Source organism: Ceratotherium simum, chromosome 9, assembly GCF_057802395.1.
Source record: "Ceratotherium simum simum isolate JZ-2026a chromosome 9, ASM5780239v1, whole genome shotgun sequence".
Classification (NCBI taxonomy): Eukaryota; Metazoa; Chordata; class Mammalia; order Perissodactyla; family Rhinocerotidae; genus Ceratotherium; species Ceratotherium simum.
The window spans coordinates 68385495-68406026 of record NC_141908.1 but is presented as its reverse complement, the minus strand read 5'-3'; the positions used below and the strand labels follow the sequence as shown (position 1 = coordinate 68406026).

The window sequence follows — 20532 nt, the reverse complement described above, 5'->3', positions numbered from 1 at the left end:
CTTTTCTGTCTTCTTTAATTGGGTAACTATAAAGGTAGAGAAATTTTTCTCCAGTTAGTTAACTAACGGACAACATTGTCTTTGAAATCTGAGAAAAAAAAGAAAACACATATCACAGTTATTAATTGACATTATTTTTAAACTCTAATTTTACCTCTTCTTTTACAGCATGTCTCAGTGGAATCAAGTCCAACAGTTAGAAATCAAATTTTTGGAGCAAGTAGATCAATTCTACGATGACAACTTTCCTATGGAAATTCGACACCTGTTGGCCCAGTGGATTGAGAATCAAGACTGGTAAGATTGAACAAGACTGTTTTTTTCCTAGAGGTTGATGCACAAATGCTTTATGCTGTATCCACGTGAATTTATTCAATGGGCCACTTTTGACTTCGTAGATGCATTCTTTTCAGGGAAAGAATTTTCTTCAAGGATTTGGAAAGCTTCTTCAAAGGAGGAGAATCATGGTCCTTTCTGGTTTCATCCACTGTAGATGAAAACTTAATGGTTCTAGTGCTTTGTTTTTTTGTAAGCCAAAAGCCTAAGAATTTTCTAAATATTAAAAAGCCAAGAAGTCAATCTATTGTTTATATCAATTCTCTAACACAGACTCAATGTAAATAAATATTTTTTCTCAGTATGTTTTACAAACACAACAGATTTCAAACAAAGCTCTTTTCACTTTGTACAATTAAAAAAATTTTGCTTTAAACAGTCATCTAACTTTTTTGTTGTGATAAAATACACATAACGTAAAATTTATCATTTTAACCATTTGTAAGTGTACAGTTTACTGTGGCATTAAGTATAATTAACTATACTTAGTGGCATTAAGTATAGTTACATTGTTGTGCAACTATCACCACCATACATCTCTAGAACTTTTTCATCTTCCCAAACTGAAACTATATACTCATTAAACGCTAACCCCTCCCACTCTCCCCCCTAGTCCCTGGCAACAACCATTCTATTTTCTGTCTCTATGAATTTGTCTACTCTAGGTACTTCATACATCAGACAATATTTGTCCTTTTTGTGACTGACTTATTTCACTTATATTTTTTTCAAGGTTCATTCATGTAGCATGTATCAGAATTTCCTTCTTTTTTAAGGCCAAATGATATTCTTTTGTAGGTATATACCACATTTTGTTTATCTATTCACCCGTCAATAAATATTTGAGTTGTTTCCACCTTTTGGCTATTGTGAATAAAGCTGATATGAACCTTGGTGTACAAATATCTGTTCAAGTCCCTGCTTTCAATCTTTTGAGTATCTATACCCAGAAGTGAAATTGCTGTATGTAATTCTGTTTATATTTTGAGGACTCTCCATCCTGTTTTCCACAGTGGTTATACCATTTTCCATTGCCACCAGCAACGCATGAGGGTCCCAATTTCTCCACATCTTCACCAACATTTGTTATTTGTGTTTTTGATAATAGCCATCCTAATAGGTGTGAAATGGTATTTCATGTTTGATTTGCCTTTCCCTAATGATTAGTGATGTTGAATATACTTTCATGTGTACAATTTAATTTTTAGAAATCTTTGAATGCTTTTCACTGTGGAATAGATTTCTTACTTTAAAATTAATATGGTAAAAAAATAGACTTTCTACTAAGTTGTTTCCTGCTGTGTAATAACACTTTTGATTTTTAGGGAGGCGGCTTCTAACAATGAAACCATGGCAACGATTCTTCTTCAAAACTTATTAATACAACTGGATGAACAGTTAGGTCGAGTTTCCAAAGAGAAAAACCTGCTCTTGATACACAATCTAAAAAGAATTAGGAAAGTCCTTCAGGTGAGAATACATTCTACTTTTTCAAAATATTTGGATTTATGAGTCTTAAATTCAGTAAAAAAAAATCAAATATGCACCCTTATGTTATTTTCAAGCCAGATTTAAGAGGGAAAAATCTGAAATCTTTTACCACTTTAAATTTTGTGCTCAGTTTTATTTCATTTTCTGATGTCTGTTTTTCGTGAAATTTTGAATCTAAAATACAATCTAAGTGGGAGAGTATGTATGATTTACACGTGACTGTTGACTAGTTATGATCAAATTTGGCAGTGCTGGAACAGGGATTTAAAAGGTAATAGTTTCATGGCTATGCCCCCATCCTTCCTTGCCTTTGTCTCTTATGTAAGGATTTAGAGTTAGTATTGTTCTCATTCGTAGATGGAGGCATCACGGTTGTATGTACCTTTCCAGATTTGGTTCCAATCTCACCTCCTTCAAAAGCGATCTTTGGTGCACTCTGGCCTCCTATTCCAAAGGTTCACCCAGGCAAAGTCCATCTCTCTGTGTTCTCACAACACCTGCAACACATCTGACCGTGGCATTTAGTATGTTCAACATTAGTGTTATTTCTATGTGTTTGTCTTCTCCCCCAAACTGTGGGTTACTTGAGGTAAGGACTTTAGTATATTCGGTTTTAATTTCCCAATGCCTGCACAAGGCTGGACATGTGGCAGATGTGTAATATTCATTGATTACAGGGGTGAATGAATGAAGAGAGTGAAACAGGGATCTAGAGAATTAAGGGCAGGCTAATATTGAGCTAAACCCAGAGGTGCTACCATAAACTCTAAACATGGACTGCTGTAGCATTTACTGAGTGCCTATACAGCATGTTAGATAAGGTGAAAAAAACACGTGCCATTTCTCCGTGAGGCATTTTTAGAATCCCGAACTTAGAACGAATGAATACATTTTTAGAAAATTTTGCCTGGACTATAATGGAAATGTTCTTGAAGTTACTAACATTTGTGAGAAAGATATATATTAATTTTTTTCCTATTGTTTGGATTGCACTGGGCCATCTTTGCCCTTGTAATCCCCTACAAATTTGCGATACACTTGAGCCGGGATAGGAAAATAGCTTGTTGCCAACAAAAAGGGATTTTTCACAGCATAAAGCAAACTGTCTCTTACAGAGATAAGACATTTAACCTTGGCTTCATTAGCTTAGTGCTCTAACCAAAAAACCTCAAACAGGGGTTGGCATTCTGCTACCCATAAGTCAAATGTGGTCCCTGCCTTTTTTTGTACGGCCCATGATTAAGAATGGTTTTTATGTTTTTAAGTGGTTGAAAAAGAATGAAAATAAAATACATTTAAAAAGTTTGTGAGGGCCGGCCCCATGGCTTAGTGGTTAAGTCCTCGAGCTCCGCTGCTCGCGGCCCAGGTTCGGATCCTGGGCGCGCACCCACGCACCGCTTCTCCGGCCATGCTGAGGCTGCGTCCCACGTACAGCAACTGGAAGGATGTGCAGCTATGACATACAACTATCTACTGGGGCCTTGGGGGAAAAAATAAATAAATAAAAATTTAAAAAAATAAAAATAAAAAGTTTGTGACATGAAAATTATATGAAATTCAAATGTCTGTATTTTAGCAGAACATAGCCATGCTCATTCATTTACGTATTGAGTATGGCTGCTTTAGCACTGCAATGGCACAGTTGAGCAGTTGTGACAAACTGTAATGGACCCCAAAGCCTAAAATAAAAATGTGTGTATGTGTATTATGTGTGTGTGTGTGTATCAAGCATATTTATCTGGCCATTTATAGGAAAGTTTGCTGACCCCTGGCCTAGAAGAAAAGGTCCTATGCCTCAGTTTGCTAGAGGGACACAGATGGGTAAAATGGGGAATGCATGGTCTTTGGAAATTCTGACTCTCAAAATGTGGCCTTGGGCAAGTCACTTAATCTTTCTGAATTCCCATATCTTTTCATGTAAATGAGGATGATGATTATTTACCTTTTGGGATTGTAAGGAGGATCTCTTATTCTGGCAAAAAAATAGGCTTTCAATGAATGGTTCTTGTTGTTGATAGGGAAAATAGCAGGATCTTCTCAGTATAATCAAGGGTAAGTGTACAGCCCATCTTTTTTCCGGGTGGGGATAAGATTGCGAGGGAGCTCAAGAACCTGCGGTAACTCCCAGTCACGTTTCAGCTCAAGCACACGCTCTTCTGCTTATGTCACTGGTCCTCCAGCATCTTGCTTCTGTAGGTCTTTCCCAACACACTGCCCCTAGCTCCTCAACCTCCCTGCCCCAGAAGAACAGATCTACTCCTTGTTCCTGAACAAGGAACCTTTGTCTGAGCCTTTGTCCATGACTGTCCCATGGCCAGGAATGCTCTGCCATCCCTCTTCCTCCAGTCCAGTTCCCACCCATCCCTGCAGGACCTGTGGAGGGCCCAGTGCAGCAAGGAAACCTTCACCCACGCTCCAGCCTTGTTCTCATCCCTCACCGGGCACTGGTTCAAGATAACCAGCATCTCCGCTGTGTTGGATGTGTCTAAGAGGCCTCAAGCTCTCTGAAGGGAAAAGCCTGACCCCCCTCCTCCCTCCAGTAACCAGCATGGGTCTACTACAAACTGGGAACTCAAAAAACTGGTTGGTTAAGATATTTTGAAGTGACAAAAACACTTGCTCCTTCCTTTGTTTTGTAAACTATACTTATTGGGTATTTGTATTAATTCAGAACACAGTAGGAAATAGCAATAGAGAACATCGTCAACTATGGTTTTACACCTAAACAAACCTGCATTTTATGTTTTTTTTTAACCTATCATATTCCCACTACTTTTTTGTAAGACAAATCTTTTTGATAAAACAAGATCCCCCTTCCCCAAGAAGAAGAAGAAAAGAAGACCTCCTATCAAAAGACTATTGATACTGTGCTTATTTAATTTGAACATTTTCATCCTCTGGGATTTTAAATACAACCTATTTTAACTATTATAGCAAAAAAAAAAAAAAAAGCAAACAATATGGTACCGGAGGAACTAAGCAGATATAAGGTAGCTTTATTTTAGTTCTTTACAGAGCAGCTGAGGTCTCCAGTTTCAATATTTTAATTTACTACTCATATTACACCTACTTCTCATAAGAATTTGGAACGGCTTGTGATAAAAGACAGATTAAACAAAACCACTGAACCAAGAGTACTGCTAAGCTCCAAGGTAGGCAGCAGTGAACACTGATGTCCAGCTCACCTTGGGCCCTGTGAGGGGTGGCAGCCTTGGGTTCAAGCCCAGGAGCAAGGACTGCTCCAGGTGGAACCCGGGCTCTGTGACTTATTTGCTGTGCAGCCCGGGGTAAGATATTTACTCTCTCTGGGCTCTGTTTCCTCAGCAGTGTGAGCAGAATCACACTGGTACCTACCCCACAGGGATGTTAGGAGCATTAAAAATTTGTAAAGCACATGGTAAGGGCTATGTTAGGATTTGCTAAAAATAAATACCTGCCCCAGATGTTTCAAGAATGCTTCGCCTTGTTTTTGGACTTTTTTTTTTTTTTTTAACCCATAGACTTTATTTTTTAAAGCAGTTTTAGGTTTACAGAAAAATTGAGCAGAAAGTGCAGAAAGTTCCCATATACTCCGTCTCCCCCTGCCTCTCCCCAATTTCCCTTATTATTAACATCTTGCATTGGTGTAGTACATTTGTGACAATTGATGAACCTACTATGATACATTAGTATTAACTTAAAGCCCAACGTCGCCTTGGGGTTTACTCTCTGTATAATTCTATGGGTTTTGACAGATGCATAGTGTCATGTATCCACCATTTCAGTTTCACTGCCCAAAAATCTCCTCTGCTCTGCCAGTCCACCCATCCTTCCCTCCCCTGCAAACTTCTGTCAATCACTGGTCTTTTTTACCGTTTCCATAGTTTTGCCTTTTCCAGAATGTCATATAGTTGGCATCATACAGTATGTAGACTTTTCAAATTGGCTTCTTTCACTTAGTAATATGCATTTAAGGTTCCTCCATACATTTTTGTAGCTTGGTAGCTCATTTCTTTTTATTGCTGAATGATATTCCCTTGTGTGGATGTAGTACAGTTTGATTATCCATTTTTGGCAATTATGAATAATGTTGATACTGACATTCATGTGCGTATTTTTGTGTGGGCATGTGTTTTCAACCCAATAAGAGCTTGACTGCTGGATCCCTGTTCTTGGACTTTCTACTGCAAACCTCTTTTCTTCATTCACCTTCCTCTCTGTGTCTTAGTCTGTTCGGGCTGCTATAACAAAAATGCAATTGATTGAGTTGATTTTATTTTATTTTTTATTTTTTATTTTTTGTGAGGAAGATCAGCCCTGAGCTAACATCCGTGCTAATCCTCCTCTTTTTTTTGCTAAAGAAGACCGGCTCTGAGCTAACATCTATTGCCACTCCTCCTCCTTTTTTTTCCCCAAAGCCCCAGTAGATAGTTGTATGTCATAGTTGCACATCCTTCTAGTTGCTGTATGTGGGATGGGTCCTCAGCATGGCCAGAGAAGCGGTGCATTGGTGCGTGCCCGGAATCCGAACCGGGCTGCCAGTAGCGGAGCGCACGCACTTAACCGCTAAGCCACGGGGCCGGCCCCTGAGTCGATTTTAAATAACATCTATTTCCCTCAGTTCTGGAGTCTGGGAAGTCCAAGATCAGGGCGCTGGCAGATTTGGTGTCTGATTTGGCTTCCTGGGTCATAGATGGCTCTCTTTTCACTGTAACCCCACATAGTGAAGGGGAAGGGAGCTCTCTGGGGTCTCTTTCATAAGGACACTAATCCCACTGGAGAGGGCTCTGCCCTTATGACCTAATCACCCCGGAGGCTCCACCTCCTAATACCATCACATTAGGGGTTAGGATTTCAACACATAAATTTGGGGAGACACCAACATTCAGTCTATAACAACCTTCCTGTCTTTCTCTCTCAGATGGAATAACTTAAAAAAAAATTTAAATGATGCATATTCATAATAAGAAATTGAAGCAATACAGAAAAAAATGCAAAGAAAATATGAAACAATCCAAAATCCACTGCCTAGATATAAACATATTAATATTTGGAGTGTCATTCCAGACATGTATACATATATATGCAGAAAGAAGGCTGCAGTGCAGGCTACTGCTGACATTTTATACCCAGTAGTTACCAGCATCTTTGAAGCCTCCTGTGCCCCCTCTCTAACTCCACTCTGCTCTCTCCCCACCCAGAGTAACCACTAATGTAAACTTTGCATTTATCAGTCTCTTCCTTTTTGTTACAGTTTTACCACAGATACTGGCATCCCTAGACAATGCAGTACCTAGGTTTGCAAGTTACCGAACCTCACATAAATGGGATCACACTTTGTTTATTCTTCACAGCTTGCTTTCTTCACTCAACATGACTCCTGAGATTCATCCATGTTGATGTGTGTAGCAGTAGTTCATTTGTTTTCATTGCTACGTAGTATTCCATTGTGTGACTATATCACGGTTGATCCATTTTTGTTGATGGGCACTTGGGTTATTTCTAGTATTTCTTTGCTATTTCAAGCAATGTTGGTTTGAACATTCTTGCATGTGCTCCTTCTGCACATGTGCATGGAATTCTTTAGGATACATACCTAAGAGTGGAATTGCTGAATCACGGAGTATGTACATCTTTAATTGTACTAGATAATACCAAAATTGTTTTTCAAAATGTTTATACTAGTTTATCCTCTCCAATAGTGTAAGGGTTCTGGTTCTATATCCTTGCCCACACTTGTTATGGTCCTATATCATGCAATCTGGTGGTGTATCCATCTTATTTTTTCAGTTTAATTTTTGGTTCTTTTTCTAACTGTTTTGTTCAAGTGCTTGCTTACTTCATTTATTTTCAGCCTTTCTTTTTGTCTTACAAATGAATTTAGCTCTATGCATTTTTGAGAGTTTACTTTTTATGTACTTTAATATGTAGTACTCATTGTTCATATCTAAATAACCCATAATTCTAGTTTTGACTTCTATTTTTAGCTAAACTTAAAAACTGTCCCACTAAAATATGTAGAAATGCTAGATGAAATACAAAAGACTTTTAAATGCATAGATAAGCTTATCATGAATTAAGGGAAATTTTATATAGTCAAAAAATTTTTTTAAACTGTAAAACAGAACAGTAAGTTGGAGCTGACATGGTGGCTGTCATACAGTCTTAGATTCTAGAAATATGAGTCTCAAGAATGATAAACAAAAAGAAACTGCAGGACACCAGAGAGAAAGAAAAGATCTTAAAAGCAGCAAAAGAAAACAGATATACAGTTGTCCCTTGGTATCCTCAGCGGATTGGTTCAAGGAACCCCTGCAGATAGGAAAATCTGTGAATGCTCAAGTCCATTATAGAAAATGGCAAAGCTTAACGAAACCCACGGATACAGAGGCCAACTGTATTACCTACACAGAAATGAGAGATAAACTGAAAGCCAAATTTAAAACAGTGATAAGAGAGAGGAATAGAATCATTTCTTCACAAAGCTGAAAAACAATATCCATCAACTTAAAATTCTATACCCAGCTAAATTATCGTACAAAATTGAAAATCTACCACAAAGATACCCTCATGGAAGGAACTACTAAAGGAAGTTAAACACAGATGTTAAGCATGCATGGTAAAATTTCAAAAGTACCACCCCAACAAGTGAATATAGAATGCATAAGAAATTGAAAGCACAAAATAAGATATGAGAAAAAAAATCCAAATAATATCTATTAAATGGAGAAAATTCAGCACTTATAAGACAAACTGTAGTTTTTACAAGGATGCATTGAAAACAGGAAACAATAAAAAGATGAGATCAAAGGGGTGAGCTGGGGCTGTCTTATAAAGAAGCTTGTGGGCCTTGGTAAGGAATCTGAGTCTTCTTCTGAGTGTGATGGGAAGCTGTTGAGAGGTTTGAGCAGGGGTGTGACATGAACTGATTTCTGTTTTAAAAACTCACTCTGACTGTTAAATGAACTGTTGTTAGTCAAGAAGGAATCAGGGAGATCTGTTAGGAAATTCTATTGATTTTTGAGAGCAACATATTGAAGTCTTTTTCTATTTCTGTGGATTTGTCACCTCATAAACTTCTAGAAGTTTTTGTTTTATGTATTTGTTACTATGTTGTGAGGAGCATAGGTACAAGATAATATTAGTGAATTAAACTTTTAAAAAATCAATATAAAATATTCTCTTTGACCCATTTACTATGTTTTCATCTTGAAATTTTATTGTGTGGCTTTCTTTTCATTACCATTTGCTAATAGGCAAATGAATCCATCTCTTCCATTTTCATACTTTGTACTAAGTAAGTCTTTTATAAATATCATATAGTAAATCTTATTATTTAGTCAACAAATATTTAAGGAGTCCTTCTTATGTTATCAGTCACATTTTAAGCACTAGGAATACAATTGGAGGAAGTCATGAAGCTTGCATTCCTATGTTTTTGTTTTTAACTTATAGGAACTTCTATGGCTATTCCTCAAAATTAGTGTTAGAGAAGTAAGGGTTGATAGATGTCAGCAATCTTACCTGATAATAGAAAAAAAATCTCCATAAATTAGAAGGCTGTGTTCAGGGTTTTGGTGTTAACTCTGTGGTTAGTAATCCTACCACCTACGGAGCATTTTTCACTGACTAAATAAAGACTCTATTAGTGAGAATTTTAAACTCGGTGGGTGAGGGGGAGTGTGCAAGTGTAACCCACACCTCACATGTTCTATTCTCTGCACCACCACGGCCTCTTTCTCAGAGGTCCTTTGGGTTTGCCTGAACAAAATCGGTGTTGGAGCTGCAAGCTCCTCAAAAGTTGAGCCAATGATAGGTTCCTTCTTGCCCAGTCTGTAAAAATCCTATTGGTTCTGAGTATCAGGTGAAGGGGGATTTTTAACATGACAAGGTGGAGGATTAGAAACACATTTTGCAATATCAAGGGAGAAAATGTTGCTTTAACTACTGAGCTGCTCTGAATCTGCCAGATCTTATCCTCTAATTCATGCTAGTTTCTCAGTTCCCTCCTCTTCCTTCCCCTTGTACCCCACACACACAGAGGAGCGAAGAGGTGACTCAACCTACAACCTAAAAGAACCTGGTGTGGCCACTTTGCGTTAACTCTAAAGGAACTGAATGGAGGGTTCCATCCTTCAGATCCTTTTGCTGCACATGGGCAGCAGCCTGTTTGTCATTCACTCCACAGTCATTTCCCCAAGTCCCCAGCACACACCCCCAAAATCTGTTTTCCTCTGAGATAATTACCTGATGCCAATTTCACAACACCCATATTTCATAGACCTGTATGTTGTGCTATTTTAGATGAAGTATGAATTAGTAGTCAAGATTTTGTTTGCTGCATAATTTGGAATGGCCAACAGAAGGCAGGTGGTGTGCATTGCAATTCCTTGTCCTGTGCATATCACACCAACTGGAAATCCAGTATGAGCAACTCAAGGCCCCACCCACCTGGAATTTCATTCATGAATCATTTTGTGCATCTTCCTCCAGGCTTTATCTTTTCCAAGCCTGCCTGGATTGCTCTCCCTGCTTACTAAGTCTTCTCTAGCAGTTTAGTGCTTGAGTCTATTATGATTTGTCCTTTCCCTGAATTCTGATTCTCCTTGAAGTTTATGCCAGAATCTGGAACTTCTTTAGGCAATAATTACTTTGTGTATAGTACACATGTTTTTTTATTCCAAATGATAGTTTGGATTTCTTAAAGTTGGGCTCATATAATTTGCTTTGGAGTATCCTGGGTACCTACTCCATAGATATTTGTTGGTTGAATATTGGTTTCATTAGGTGGATTTTTAACATCCAGCAACTGATTGCTGAAAACACAAGGTGAAGAGGGCGTAGATAAAACTCTGACTTTCAAAGAGTTTGCAATCTAGAATGGAGACAAAAGTGCAAGTAAATATTTATGATGCAGTGTGATAAGCCCCATGGTAGAGATATCTGCAATCATAAGTGGCAGAGTTGGGAACATTTGAGCTAGCTCTAAAAGGATGATTCAGGATCTCTGAAGAGGAGAAGGGAGAAACAGAATCATGTACAAAGGGAAAAGCAAGAGCGTGAACATGAAAAGAGAGTGTCTGTTCCACAAACAAGCTGGGCACTTTAAGCATTAAAAGGTGGTTGTGTGAAGACCTTGAATGCCATGCTAAGCAGTTAGGACTTCGGCATTGGGGAGCCAGCAAAGATTTTTAAGCCAAAGTGTGACATGAATATATGTTTTTATTGAAAGCATATCCAGAGCAAGTTTTCTCTCTAGGAAGACCACCTCCTCATCTGCTGTAGGCAAAGGAATATTGGAGAATTCTCCTAAGACTGAAAGATTTTTCTTTCCTCATTCCAATGCCTATTCTCCTTCTCCTCAAATCATGTGAATCTAGAGAACTGAACCAGAGAGTGGATAAATTTCATCTTCCCCAACACAAAAACTAGCTATAATGTACCAAAGGGAAAAAAAACTAAACTATTCATATGATGAAAAGTCAAGTCAACTCTTGGTTTTGGGAAACACAAAGCCCATACAGTCTGTCCAGGAGCTGTCATGGAAATTGCAGACATATTGATGAAACCTGTGAATCTGCTGGTCTGACAGACTATAACAGAAGCTTTCAGAGGATCTGCCAACACCAGAGAGAGCAGCCATGACCAAGAAGAAAGTTAGATTTCTACAGCGCCTAGTGTGATAACTAACCTCACCATTGGGAAGGTGGGCGGAAAGACACAGATACCAGTTGAGAAAGAGGATACGAAGATATTTAGAGCCATATGTTGACTTCTATTGTCCATTGGTTTCATTTGCTGGGAGTGTCATAGTGGTTGTGAAGAAAAAGTTGGGCAGAGATTCACCTTAAAAGTAGAATTGTGTCATTCTGCCAAAAGTTTTTTAACAAAATAGTTTCCTATTTTAGTTGTCCCTATCACATGGAGATGAAGCCCCATAGGAAAGCGAGCTACACTGTTCTAAATCCATTGTGATCTAGAAACTTTCCAAAGAGATACTTAATCAAAACCAAGATAGTTTATAAGACTTGTTACCTTAACATTTGCCGCTTAAAATACTTTTATAAAAGTAAGTTTAATAAAAGTGTAAAAATAGGAGCAAAAATAAATAAATCTACTTGTAAACAAGTTAGTCAATATAATCCAAGTCAATTAGAAACCAATTTGTGTTTAGTTTTAAAAATTGTGATTTGAGTGACTAATGATCAAGTAGATATCTAAACTTAGTAGATAACTAAATTTAGTTCATAGGCATTGAATGACTGCTTTTAATTGGTCCAAATCACTTTAAAGGCATTCATTGTAATTCGTCAACGAGAAGTTCAAGATTTGGGGAAGAACGCGGTTTTCTCACCAAGTCACCAGGCACCCTCCAGGGTTTCATTATACTGCTTTCTCCAGAGATGACCTGAGGGGACAAAAGATTTGCTCAGTTGACATCTATCTTTCCTGACTACTTCCTTCCAAAAATGAGGATCCAGAGCCAAGTACTCTTACATGGTTGATCTTCAGCACTCTATTACCATAATCCTCTGATTGGCTACTTTGGTTGAGAACACAGTGATCCCACTCCTAGCTACTGTGTGGGCTCCTAAGTGCACAATGAGATGCTAAAGTGGTTCAGGTAGCCAAGAACTATGTTGGTGCCCCAAAAATGAAAAAACTCTTCTGTGTTTCTATGGAGTCAAGAACTTGCCTATAATCTGTGATCTCTGCCTCAGTAGAAAGATATGGGAATGAGAAAAGAAGCAGTATCATATCAAACATTTTTTAAAAATCTAGCTGCTTTTCATACTTATCAGGTTTTCATAACTTACCTCATCTCTGTTGGGATTTATTTTGGAAAAAATTAATATCTCATTGGTTCTCTGTTGCTCAGCACACCATCAACTCACCATATCTCCTCCTTTAGGTTCTTTTACTTCTTTCCTTGAACAATATAAAGGCTACCTAGAGAAAGAGGTAGAGCAGAGGGAGAGGGAGAGACAGAGACAGAGATAGAGACAGAAATAGAGATAGAGACTTCATGGCAACATGAAGGATAGCATGGCAGAGGTGAAAATGGAGGCATGGAGACCTGTTTGGACATGATTGCGATAGTTCAAGGAAAAGGAAATAGGATGTTGAGCTAGGCAGTGACAGTGGGCTTGAAAAAAATGCTGGAGTTGTGAGATAATTTGGTATAAGAATTGACATGTAATGAGTGGATAGATATGAAATGTATGAGGGAGATGTGTGAGGGAAATAGATGACTGAGGGTTTTAGCCTGCGTATTACATGGATGTTGATGGATAATGAAGATCAGATTTAGGGAAGGAAGTGAGATAACAAGATGAGTGTGATAAATTCTAAGTGGAGTGCAGTAGGAAGTTAATGGAAAGTGTGTGTATACTTACCTGTCTCCTCCAACAGACTGTGAGCTCCTTGGGCATGTTCATCTTTGCATCTCCAGTGCTTAACACAGAGCCTAGCACGTAGCAGGCGCTCAGCGTCTCATTTAATAAATGGAGAGTTAAGCTCATGTTGAAAATGTGACTATTACCTTATGCAATGAGTATCTCTAACTAAATGGAGCAAATGTCATGTCATTATTGCAAATGCAGTTTAGAGTCCATAAGCATAATTTAGATTATAAGATTTTCTCATAGACAGAAGTCAGCAGTTTCTAAGGCAATCGGCTTTGGGAAGAAGTGTTTTGAGAGTGTATGGCACATGTGAGAGAAGGTAAGGTTGAATGGGACCAGAAGCAGGAGGTGCTGAGAACACTTTTCAGGAGAAGGAAGGAGACTGAGCATCTGGAAGCCTGGAGAAAACATGCTAACTCTGGAGAGGATCCAGGACTGAAGTGAAAGGGAGCTAAAGGCAAATGTCTTAGAACAGCCTTCACCTGGGAAGGGGGAGGTGGTCTTTCTGAACAAATACCAGCTCCTCAGGAGCTAAGTCAAGAGCTCTGACTCTTTGGACTCCAAGAGTACAAAAGATTTTGAAGTTCTTCACACATGACAACACAGTGCCAAGACAAAGTGATTGTTAGAGAGCCACTTAGAGATTGCATAGGAGGGCCTTGGCCATCCCTCTTCCCTGCAGTCTCCTTTCATGAGGAGGTTATACAGTCAAACTGAAAAAGATGTAGCTTGGGGTCACATATTGTGTCATATTTTACTACAATGCACTCAGGACAAAGTGCATCACTTTTTAAAAAACCTTTTTATCTATACGTAATATACATATAGTAAGGTACACAAATCTTAATTGTACAGCTCGAGGGATTATTTTTTTATGTACATCCATGTAACTACCACCAGATCAAGATATAGAATATTTGTTGTACCCAAAAAGCTCTTCCATGTATCTCCCAATCAACACCACTCACAAAGATAACTATCCTATCACTGCAGATTTGTTCTGGCTGTTTTGAATTTTATATGAATGAAATTATACAGAATTGCTTTTTAGGGTTAGACTTTTTTCACTCTACATTATCAGGTTTATCCATTTTGTTGTTTGTAACTGTAGTTTGTTTTTTTATTACAGTTTAGTGTTCCACTGGATGAATATACCGCAATTCATTTGTTCATTCTTCTGTGGATGGAAACTTAGACTATTTCCAGTTTTGCAAGTTATGAATATAACTGTTATAAACATTCTTGTTTGTATCTTTTAGTAGATATATGCACTCATTTCTTTTGAGTATATTCCCTGGGGTAGAATTGGGTCATAGGTATTTAGATGTTTGGACTTAGGAGATGTTGCCACACAGCTCTCCACAGTGGCTGTACCAATGTACACAGAAGCGTGTGAGAGATCAGTCGCTCTGTTTCCCTACCAACACATGCTATTGTCAGTCTTTTTTCATTTTAGTCATTTTAGTGTCTGTGTACTGGTATCTCATTGTAATTTTAATTTGCATTCTTCTAATGATTAATTACATTGAGGATCTTATGTTTGATGGCCCTTTCGATAGCCTCTTTTTTAAGTGATTGCTGTTTTGCCCATTTTCAAATTGTTTTGTCTGACTTTATTTTATTGATTTGTGGTTCTTTATCTACTCTGAATGAGTCCTTTGTCAGACACAACTATTACAAATATCTTCTCCCACACTGTGGTTTGCCTTTTCAGTCTCCTCTAAATAGTGTCTTTTGATAAACAAAAGTTCTTAATTTTAATGAAGTCCAATTTTTCAGTCTTTTTTTTTTTTAATTGTTATTGCTCTTCGTGTTCTGTTTAAGAAAACTTAGCTTGCCCTAGATCATAAAAACATGCTTCTAGGTTTCTTCTGAGACCTTTATTGTTTTAACTTTTCACATTTAGGACTATGATTCATATGTAATTGATTTTTGTGCCTGTTATGAGGTAAGGGTCAAAGTAGACTTTTTTCATATGGAAATGCAATTGACCCGGAACCATTTATTTAAATGAGCATCGCTTCTTCATTGCAATGCAGTGGCATTTTTGTCGTGAATCAGGTGACTTGTATTTATGTGGGTCTCTAGTATGTTAGTCTGTTTGTCTCTCTTTGCACCAGTACCACATTTCACCTAATTACTATGCATTTGCAATAAGTCCTGATATGTGGTAGTAAAAGTCTAGAAATTTTGTTCTTCTTCGGAATTGTCCTCATTTTTCTTGATCCTTTGAATTTTCCTGTAAATATTAATACTAGCTTGTCAGTTTCCACAAATAAACCTGCTGAGATTTTCATTGGAATTGCATGAATCTATAGATCATTTTGGGAAAAGTTGACATTTTAGTAATATTGACTCTTCCAATCCATGAACATGAAACATCCATTTTTTTAAAAATCAATAGCATTGACCACACTTTCCAACCTGTGAAACATTCTGTTATTTTTCACTCTCCTCTATCGTCCCCCTCTTCCCCTTCCTTCTGTTCATTGCCCACTAAATTGATTTCATTATCTGTTAATGGGTCATAGCCTTCAGTTTTTATTTTTTTATTTTTTTAATAATTTTTTTATTTATTTATTTTTCCCCCAAAGCCCCAGTAGATAGTTGTATGTCATAGCTGCACATCCTTCTACTTGCTATATGTGGGACGCGGCCTCAGCATGGCCAGAGAAGCAGTGTGTGGGTGCACGCCCGGGATCCGAACCCGGGGCCACCAGTAGCGGAGCGCGCGCACTTAACCGCTAAGCCACGGAGCCGGCCCTAACCTTCAGTTTTTAAAACACTGTTCTAGGGTACACCTACAAGGGGAATTGCTTGTCTATATTAGTAGATACTACCACATGGCTCTCCAAAGCAGTTTAATCAATTTACTTTTCGGCCAGCAGTTTAGAATTCTGGTTTTAGTATCTCCTTATCAATACTTATTGTTTCCAGACTTTAATTTTTGCCAACTTACACTTGTAAAATGGGTATAGCATTATTGCCATACATTGAATTTCTCAGATTACTGTTCAAATTGAGCAACTCCTCATGTTTATGGCTTAATAAGGTTTTTTTTGGGTGTGTGTAGATTAGGGATATAATTTTGTTTTATTTTCTACATAAATAGACAATTATTCCAGCACCATTTATTGAATAATCCATTGTATCCTCACTAATTTGTAATGTGTCAATTTTTCCTATATCCATCATGTGTCGATTTTTCCTATATGCACAAGTCTGTGTTTAGGTCTTGCTATCCTGTTTCATTGATCTATTTGTCTATTCACCTGCACCAATATCACACTCTTAATTGCTATAGGTTTATGATAAATCATGATATTTGATAGGGCCAAATTTCTCATTTTGTTCTTCAACATTTTCTGGGTTATTTTTTGTCCTTTTTTCTTCCATATAAATTTTAGGATCAGTATTTTATGTTTCATGAAAATTTCTGTTGGAATTTTTATTGGAATCAAATTTATACATTAATTTGAGAAGCCTTGATATCTTTATGACAATGAGTCTTTCCATCAATGAACATGGTATGTCATTACATTTATTCAAGTCTTTTACTACGTTTTTCAGTGCTGTTTTTAAGCTTTCCCCATAAAGTTATAGCGTACATTTCCTTAGATTTATCCCTAGAATTTTTTTTTTACATTTTTTTGATATTTTGAATGGTATCTTTTTTCCCATTACATTTTCTATGTGATTATTGCTGGTCCCTAGGAATACTACTGATGTTTGAATACAAATCTTCCTGAACTTTCTTATTGATTCTAACTTTGTTCAGACTCTCCTTTATTTTCTCTAGACAATCATCATCTGCAAATAAGGACAGGTTTGGTTGTTTCTTTCCAAGTTTTATGCTTCTCATTTCTTTTTCTTCTCTTATCAGTTAGGAGTTGTGCTATAATATTGAAGTGAAGCAGTCATAGTAGGTGAAATGTTTTATTAGGATAATGCTTGCTGTTGGCTTATGGTGTTGAGGAAATTCTCTTGTAATCCTGGTTTACAGAGATTTTTAGAAATCTTGATGGATATTACATTTTGCCAAATGATTTTTCTACATCTATTAAGATAATTATATGCTTATCTCCTTTGATCCATACTTAAGGTGTATGATATAAATTTTCTTATATTTGACCATTGTTACCTTCCTGAGATAAACTGTTTGGTTTTTATATACTGCTGAATGATTTGATAATATTTTACACAGTATTTTGTGTCTGTTTGTAAATATATCCTTTTCTTTTATAGTCCTTGTCTGATTTTAATATCCATGTTATACTAACCTTATAAAATAAGTTGGAAATGTAATCTCTTCTTTTATTCTCTGAAGCAGAGATTGCCAGATGGGATACAAAAACGCAATCTAGTTTTTTTTATTTTACATATTTTATATATATATTTTAAATTGTATATATTTAAAGTGTATAGCATGATGATTTGATATACATGTACATAATGAAATGATTACTACAGTCAAGCTAATTAACATATCATCTCCTCACAGTTACCATTTTTGTGTGTGTGATAAGAGCACCTGAAATCTACTCTCTTAGCATATTTCCAGCATTCAATACAGTATTATTAACTATAGCCATCATGCTGTACATTAGATCCCTTGGCTATTCATCCTACATAACTGCAACTTTGTACTCTTTGAGCAACATCTCCCCATTTCCCACTCCCCAGCCTCTGTTAACTACATGAAACATCCATTTATTTAGGTCTTTAATTTCTCTCAGCAATGTTTTATGGTGTTCTTATGTAGGTCTTTCATATCTTATGGACATTCCATAATTTGACCAGTCCTCTAGAAATGGGCGTTTGGTCTCCAATTTTTACTCCAGTATAACTTTATAAGCACAATGAAATTTGAAACCTCATATCTAACTTTTGTTTGTCATTTTTAAGTGCGACAATTATCTTTTTTAAGTGTTATGATTGTATCTAACACCACTCATTCTCCCCTCCTACATTCTCATCTACAATTAAGAAGTCAAAGGGCAAAGAAGGGCCTCCCAGGGTGTCCCATCCTTTGGTTTTTAAAACCACAGCTGAATCACCTCAATCTGTTTCCTGTTGTTTAAAATCTCTAGGGAACATGAACAGACTTTGTAGCCTTTCCAAAGCCTAGCAACATAGTCATCAAGAAATGTCTTCATTTGTCATCTGCTGTAAATTAAACCCATTTTCCCATAGTTCACTTATCAGTGAGCAAAAGAACTTATCAGTGAATGGAAGAACATCTGGTTCTCATTTTTTAAAAATAGTTCTCCATGCAGTAGAAGACAAAACTGTATTTTGGGGACTATTAATTTCCTGTGTCTATAACTCTTTTTAGCTCTACATTTAGGTCCTAATCTCTGACCTTGCTAATCAATGAATAAACATGTACCCTTTGGTAAACTGCTCTGTGTAAGGCCTTTTAATAAGCATGTGAACCACTTTGGTTTCAGGTCTCCTCCCAGAGGTAGCCAACTTTCATAAGTTATTGAGCCTCAAACCACACAAATCCAGAGCCACGTAGGTGGTTTATCTCTGAGTTCCTGTAGGTTATATCTTTTTGCTAATGTAGTTTAATATACCTACTGACTTTTAAAGAATTTTATTTCTTATTATAGAGGTGATACATATCCAGTAAAGAAAATTTAGAAAACATAGATAAGTAAAAAGGAAAAAAATTATCTGTAATCTTAACTGATAACCACTTTAACAGTATAGTACATTTCCCACCCATAGTGCTACTTCTATGTATTTTTTAACTTATTTTAAAAATTGATATTGTTTTATAACCTCCTTCCTAAGCTTAACACATTCACTTAAATAACCAACCAACCATAGAATGGCATTCCATGCCATTACATATTCTTTTTCAGTATCAGTTGAATTCACCCATTAATTGGACATTTATTACTTTTTCCAGTTTTTCACTAGTATGAACAAGTGAAGCACACATACCTATTGTTAAAAGTTCATTCATATTTATGATTATTCTGTTAGGACAGTGGGGGTCTTAACTCTATGCATTAAAATGGCTTGCAGAGTTGTTTCTAATACAATTTCTAATACCCACTGTTGACATGAGTGTAAACTGTTGTGTTAGTGAGGATAATACTAGTTACTGTAAATAAACTATTAGACAACAGGATTTTATTTTTCATGTACATCACAGTCTAATGTTGGTTATTCTGTAGATAAGTGGGTGGCTTTCCTTTTCATTGCAATGCAATTTCATTGCAATTAAGAGATCCGAGTTCCTTCCATAGTGTGTGGCTTGGCTTTTCCAAAGGTGCCTGGATGTCTCTGGAGACAGAGAGGAGTTAGAGAAAGTGGAAGCATGAAGTCACAGCCACATCTGAGATTCCTTGGCCTAGAAATGACGTACTATATCTGCATTCCTTTAGCAAGAACTAGTTATCTGCCTCTCGCACCTTGCAAGGAATGCCAGGAAATGGAATCTCTGGATGGGCTGCCACTTCCCACTTCCAAGGACTTACTGCATCCTATCAGAGAGGAAGCAGGAATTTTGGTGGACAGTTAGTTATGTCTGCCACGTTTGGTAAAACCATTTCGGAAAGCAATTTGTCAATATCAAAGTTTAATGTGACTCAGCAATTCCATTTCTGGATATTTGTCCTACAGAAATTCTCACACAGGTAAAGAGAAGGATATCAATACAAGAATGTTCATTTTTTTTGTTATTTATAATAATGAAAATGTGAAAATAATCTCAAATGTCCATCTTTGTCCACAATGGTTAAATAAATTGAATTATTTCCGTGCATGCTATGCAGCTGTTAAAATATTAGATCTGAATATACTGAAATGGAAGGATGATTATAATATATGCTATTGAGTGAAAAAACACAGAACAATATTTCCAGTGTGATCACCCCTAAGGAGTGAGGAGAGAAAGTAGAGGATGGGGCTCTTACCAATTTTTAACTTTTTTATTACTCGAAATTTTTTTTTAAAAAAGCCCAAATTACATCAGAATTTTCAAAACTCAGATTCCCAGACCTTGCCCCAAATCTACAGAATCAGAATCTCCAGGGACTAAAGCCCAGAAATCTGTAGTTCATAAAAGCTTCAGTGATTCTGATAAGTTGCCACGGTTGAGACCAGAGCCTTAGGAAAAATTTCTAAATATGGAATTACTATGTCAAAGGGTATGAAAAATGTTAACACTTTTGATAAGAATTGCCAAATTGTCCTTTAGTAATGTACCAATTCACATTCCCACCAGCAGTGTGTAAAAGCTCATTCCATCATCAATGCTGAGTGAGGCAAAGTGTTTTAATGTTTGCCAGTTTGATAAATGAAAAAT

At 37.0% G+C, this 20532-nt stretch overlaps 1 protein-coding gene across 2 annotated transcripts in view; it reads left to right on the top strand.

Annotated features, from left to right (window-relative positions):
* The window catches only part of STAT4 (signal transducer and activator of transcription 4), a 93934-nt gene that overhangs the window by 2445 nt on the left and 70957 nt on the right, over positions 1–20532 (top strand). For both annotated transcript variants that reach the window (XM_087435509.1, XM_004426742.2), the window contains exons 2-3: positions 169–297; positions 1662–1806. In XM_087435509.1, coding sequence (XP_087291635.1) covers positions 170–297; positions 1662–1806 — 273 coding nt within the window. In that variant the 5' untranslated portion in view covers position 169. The remainder of the gene's footprint in view (positions 1–168; positions 298–1661; positions 1807–20532) is intronic.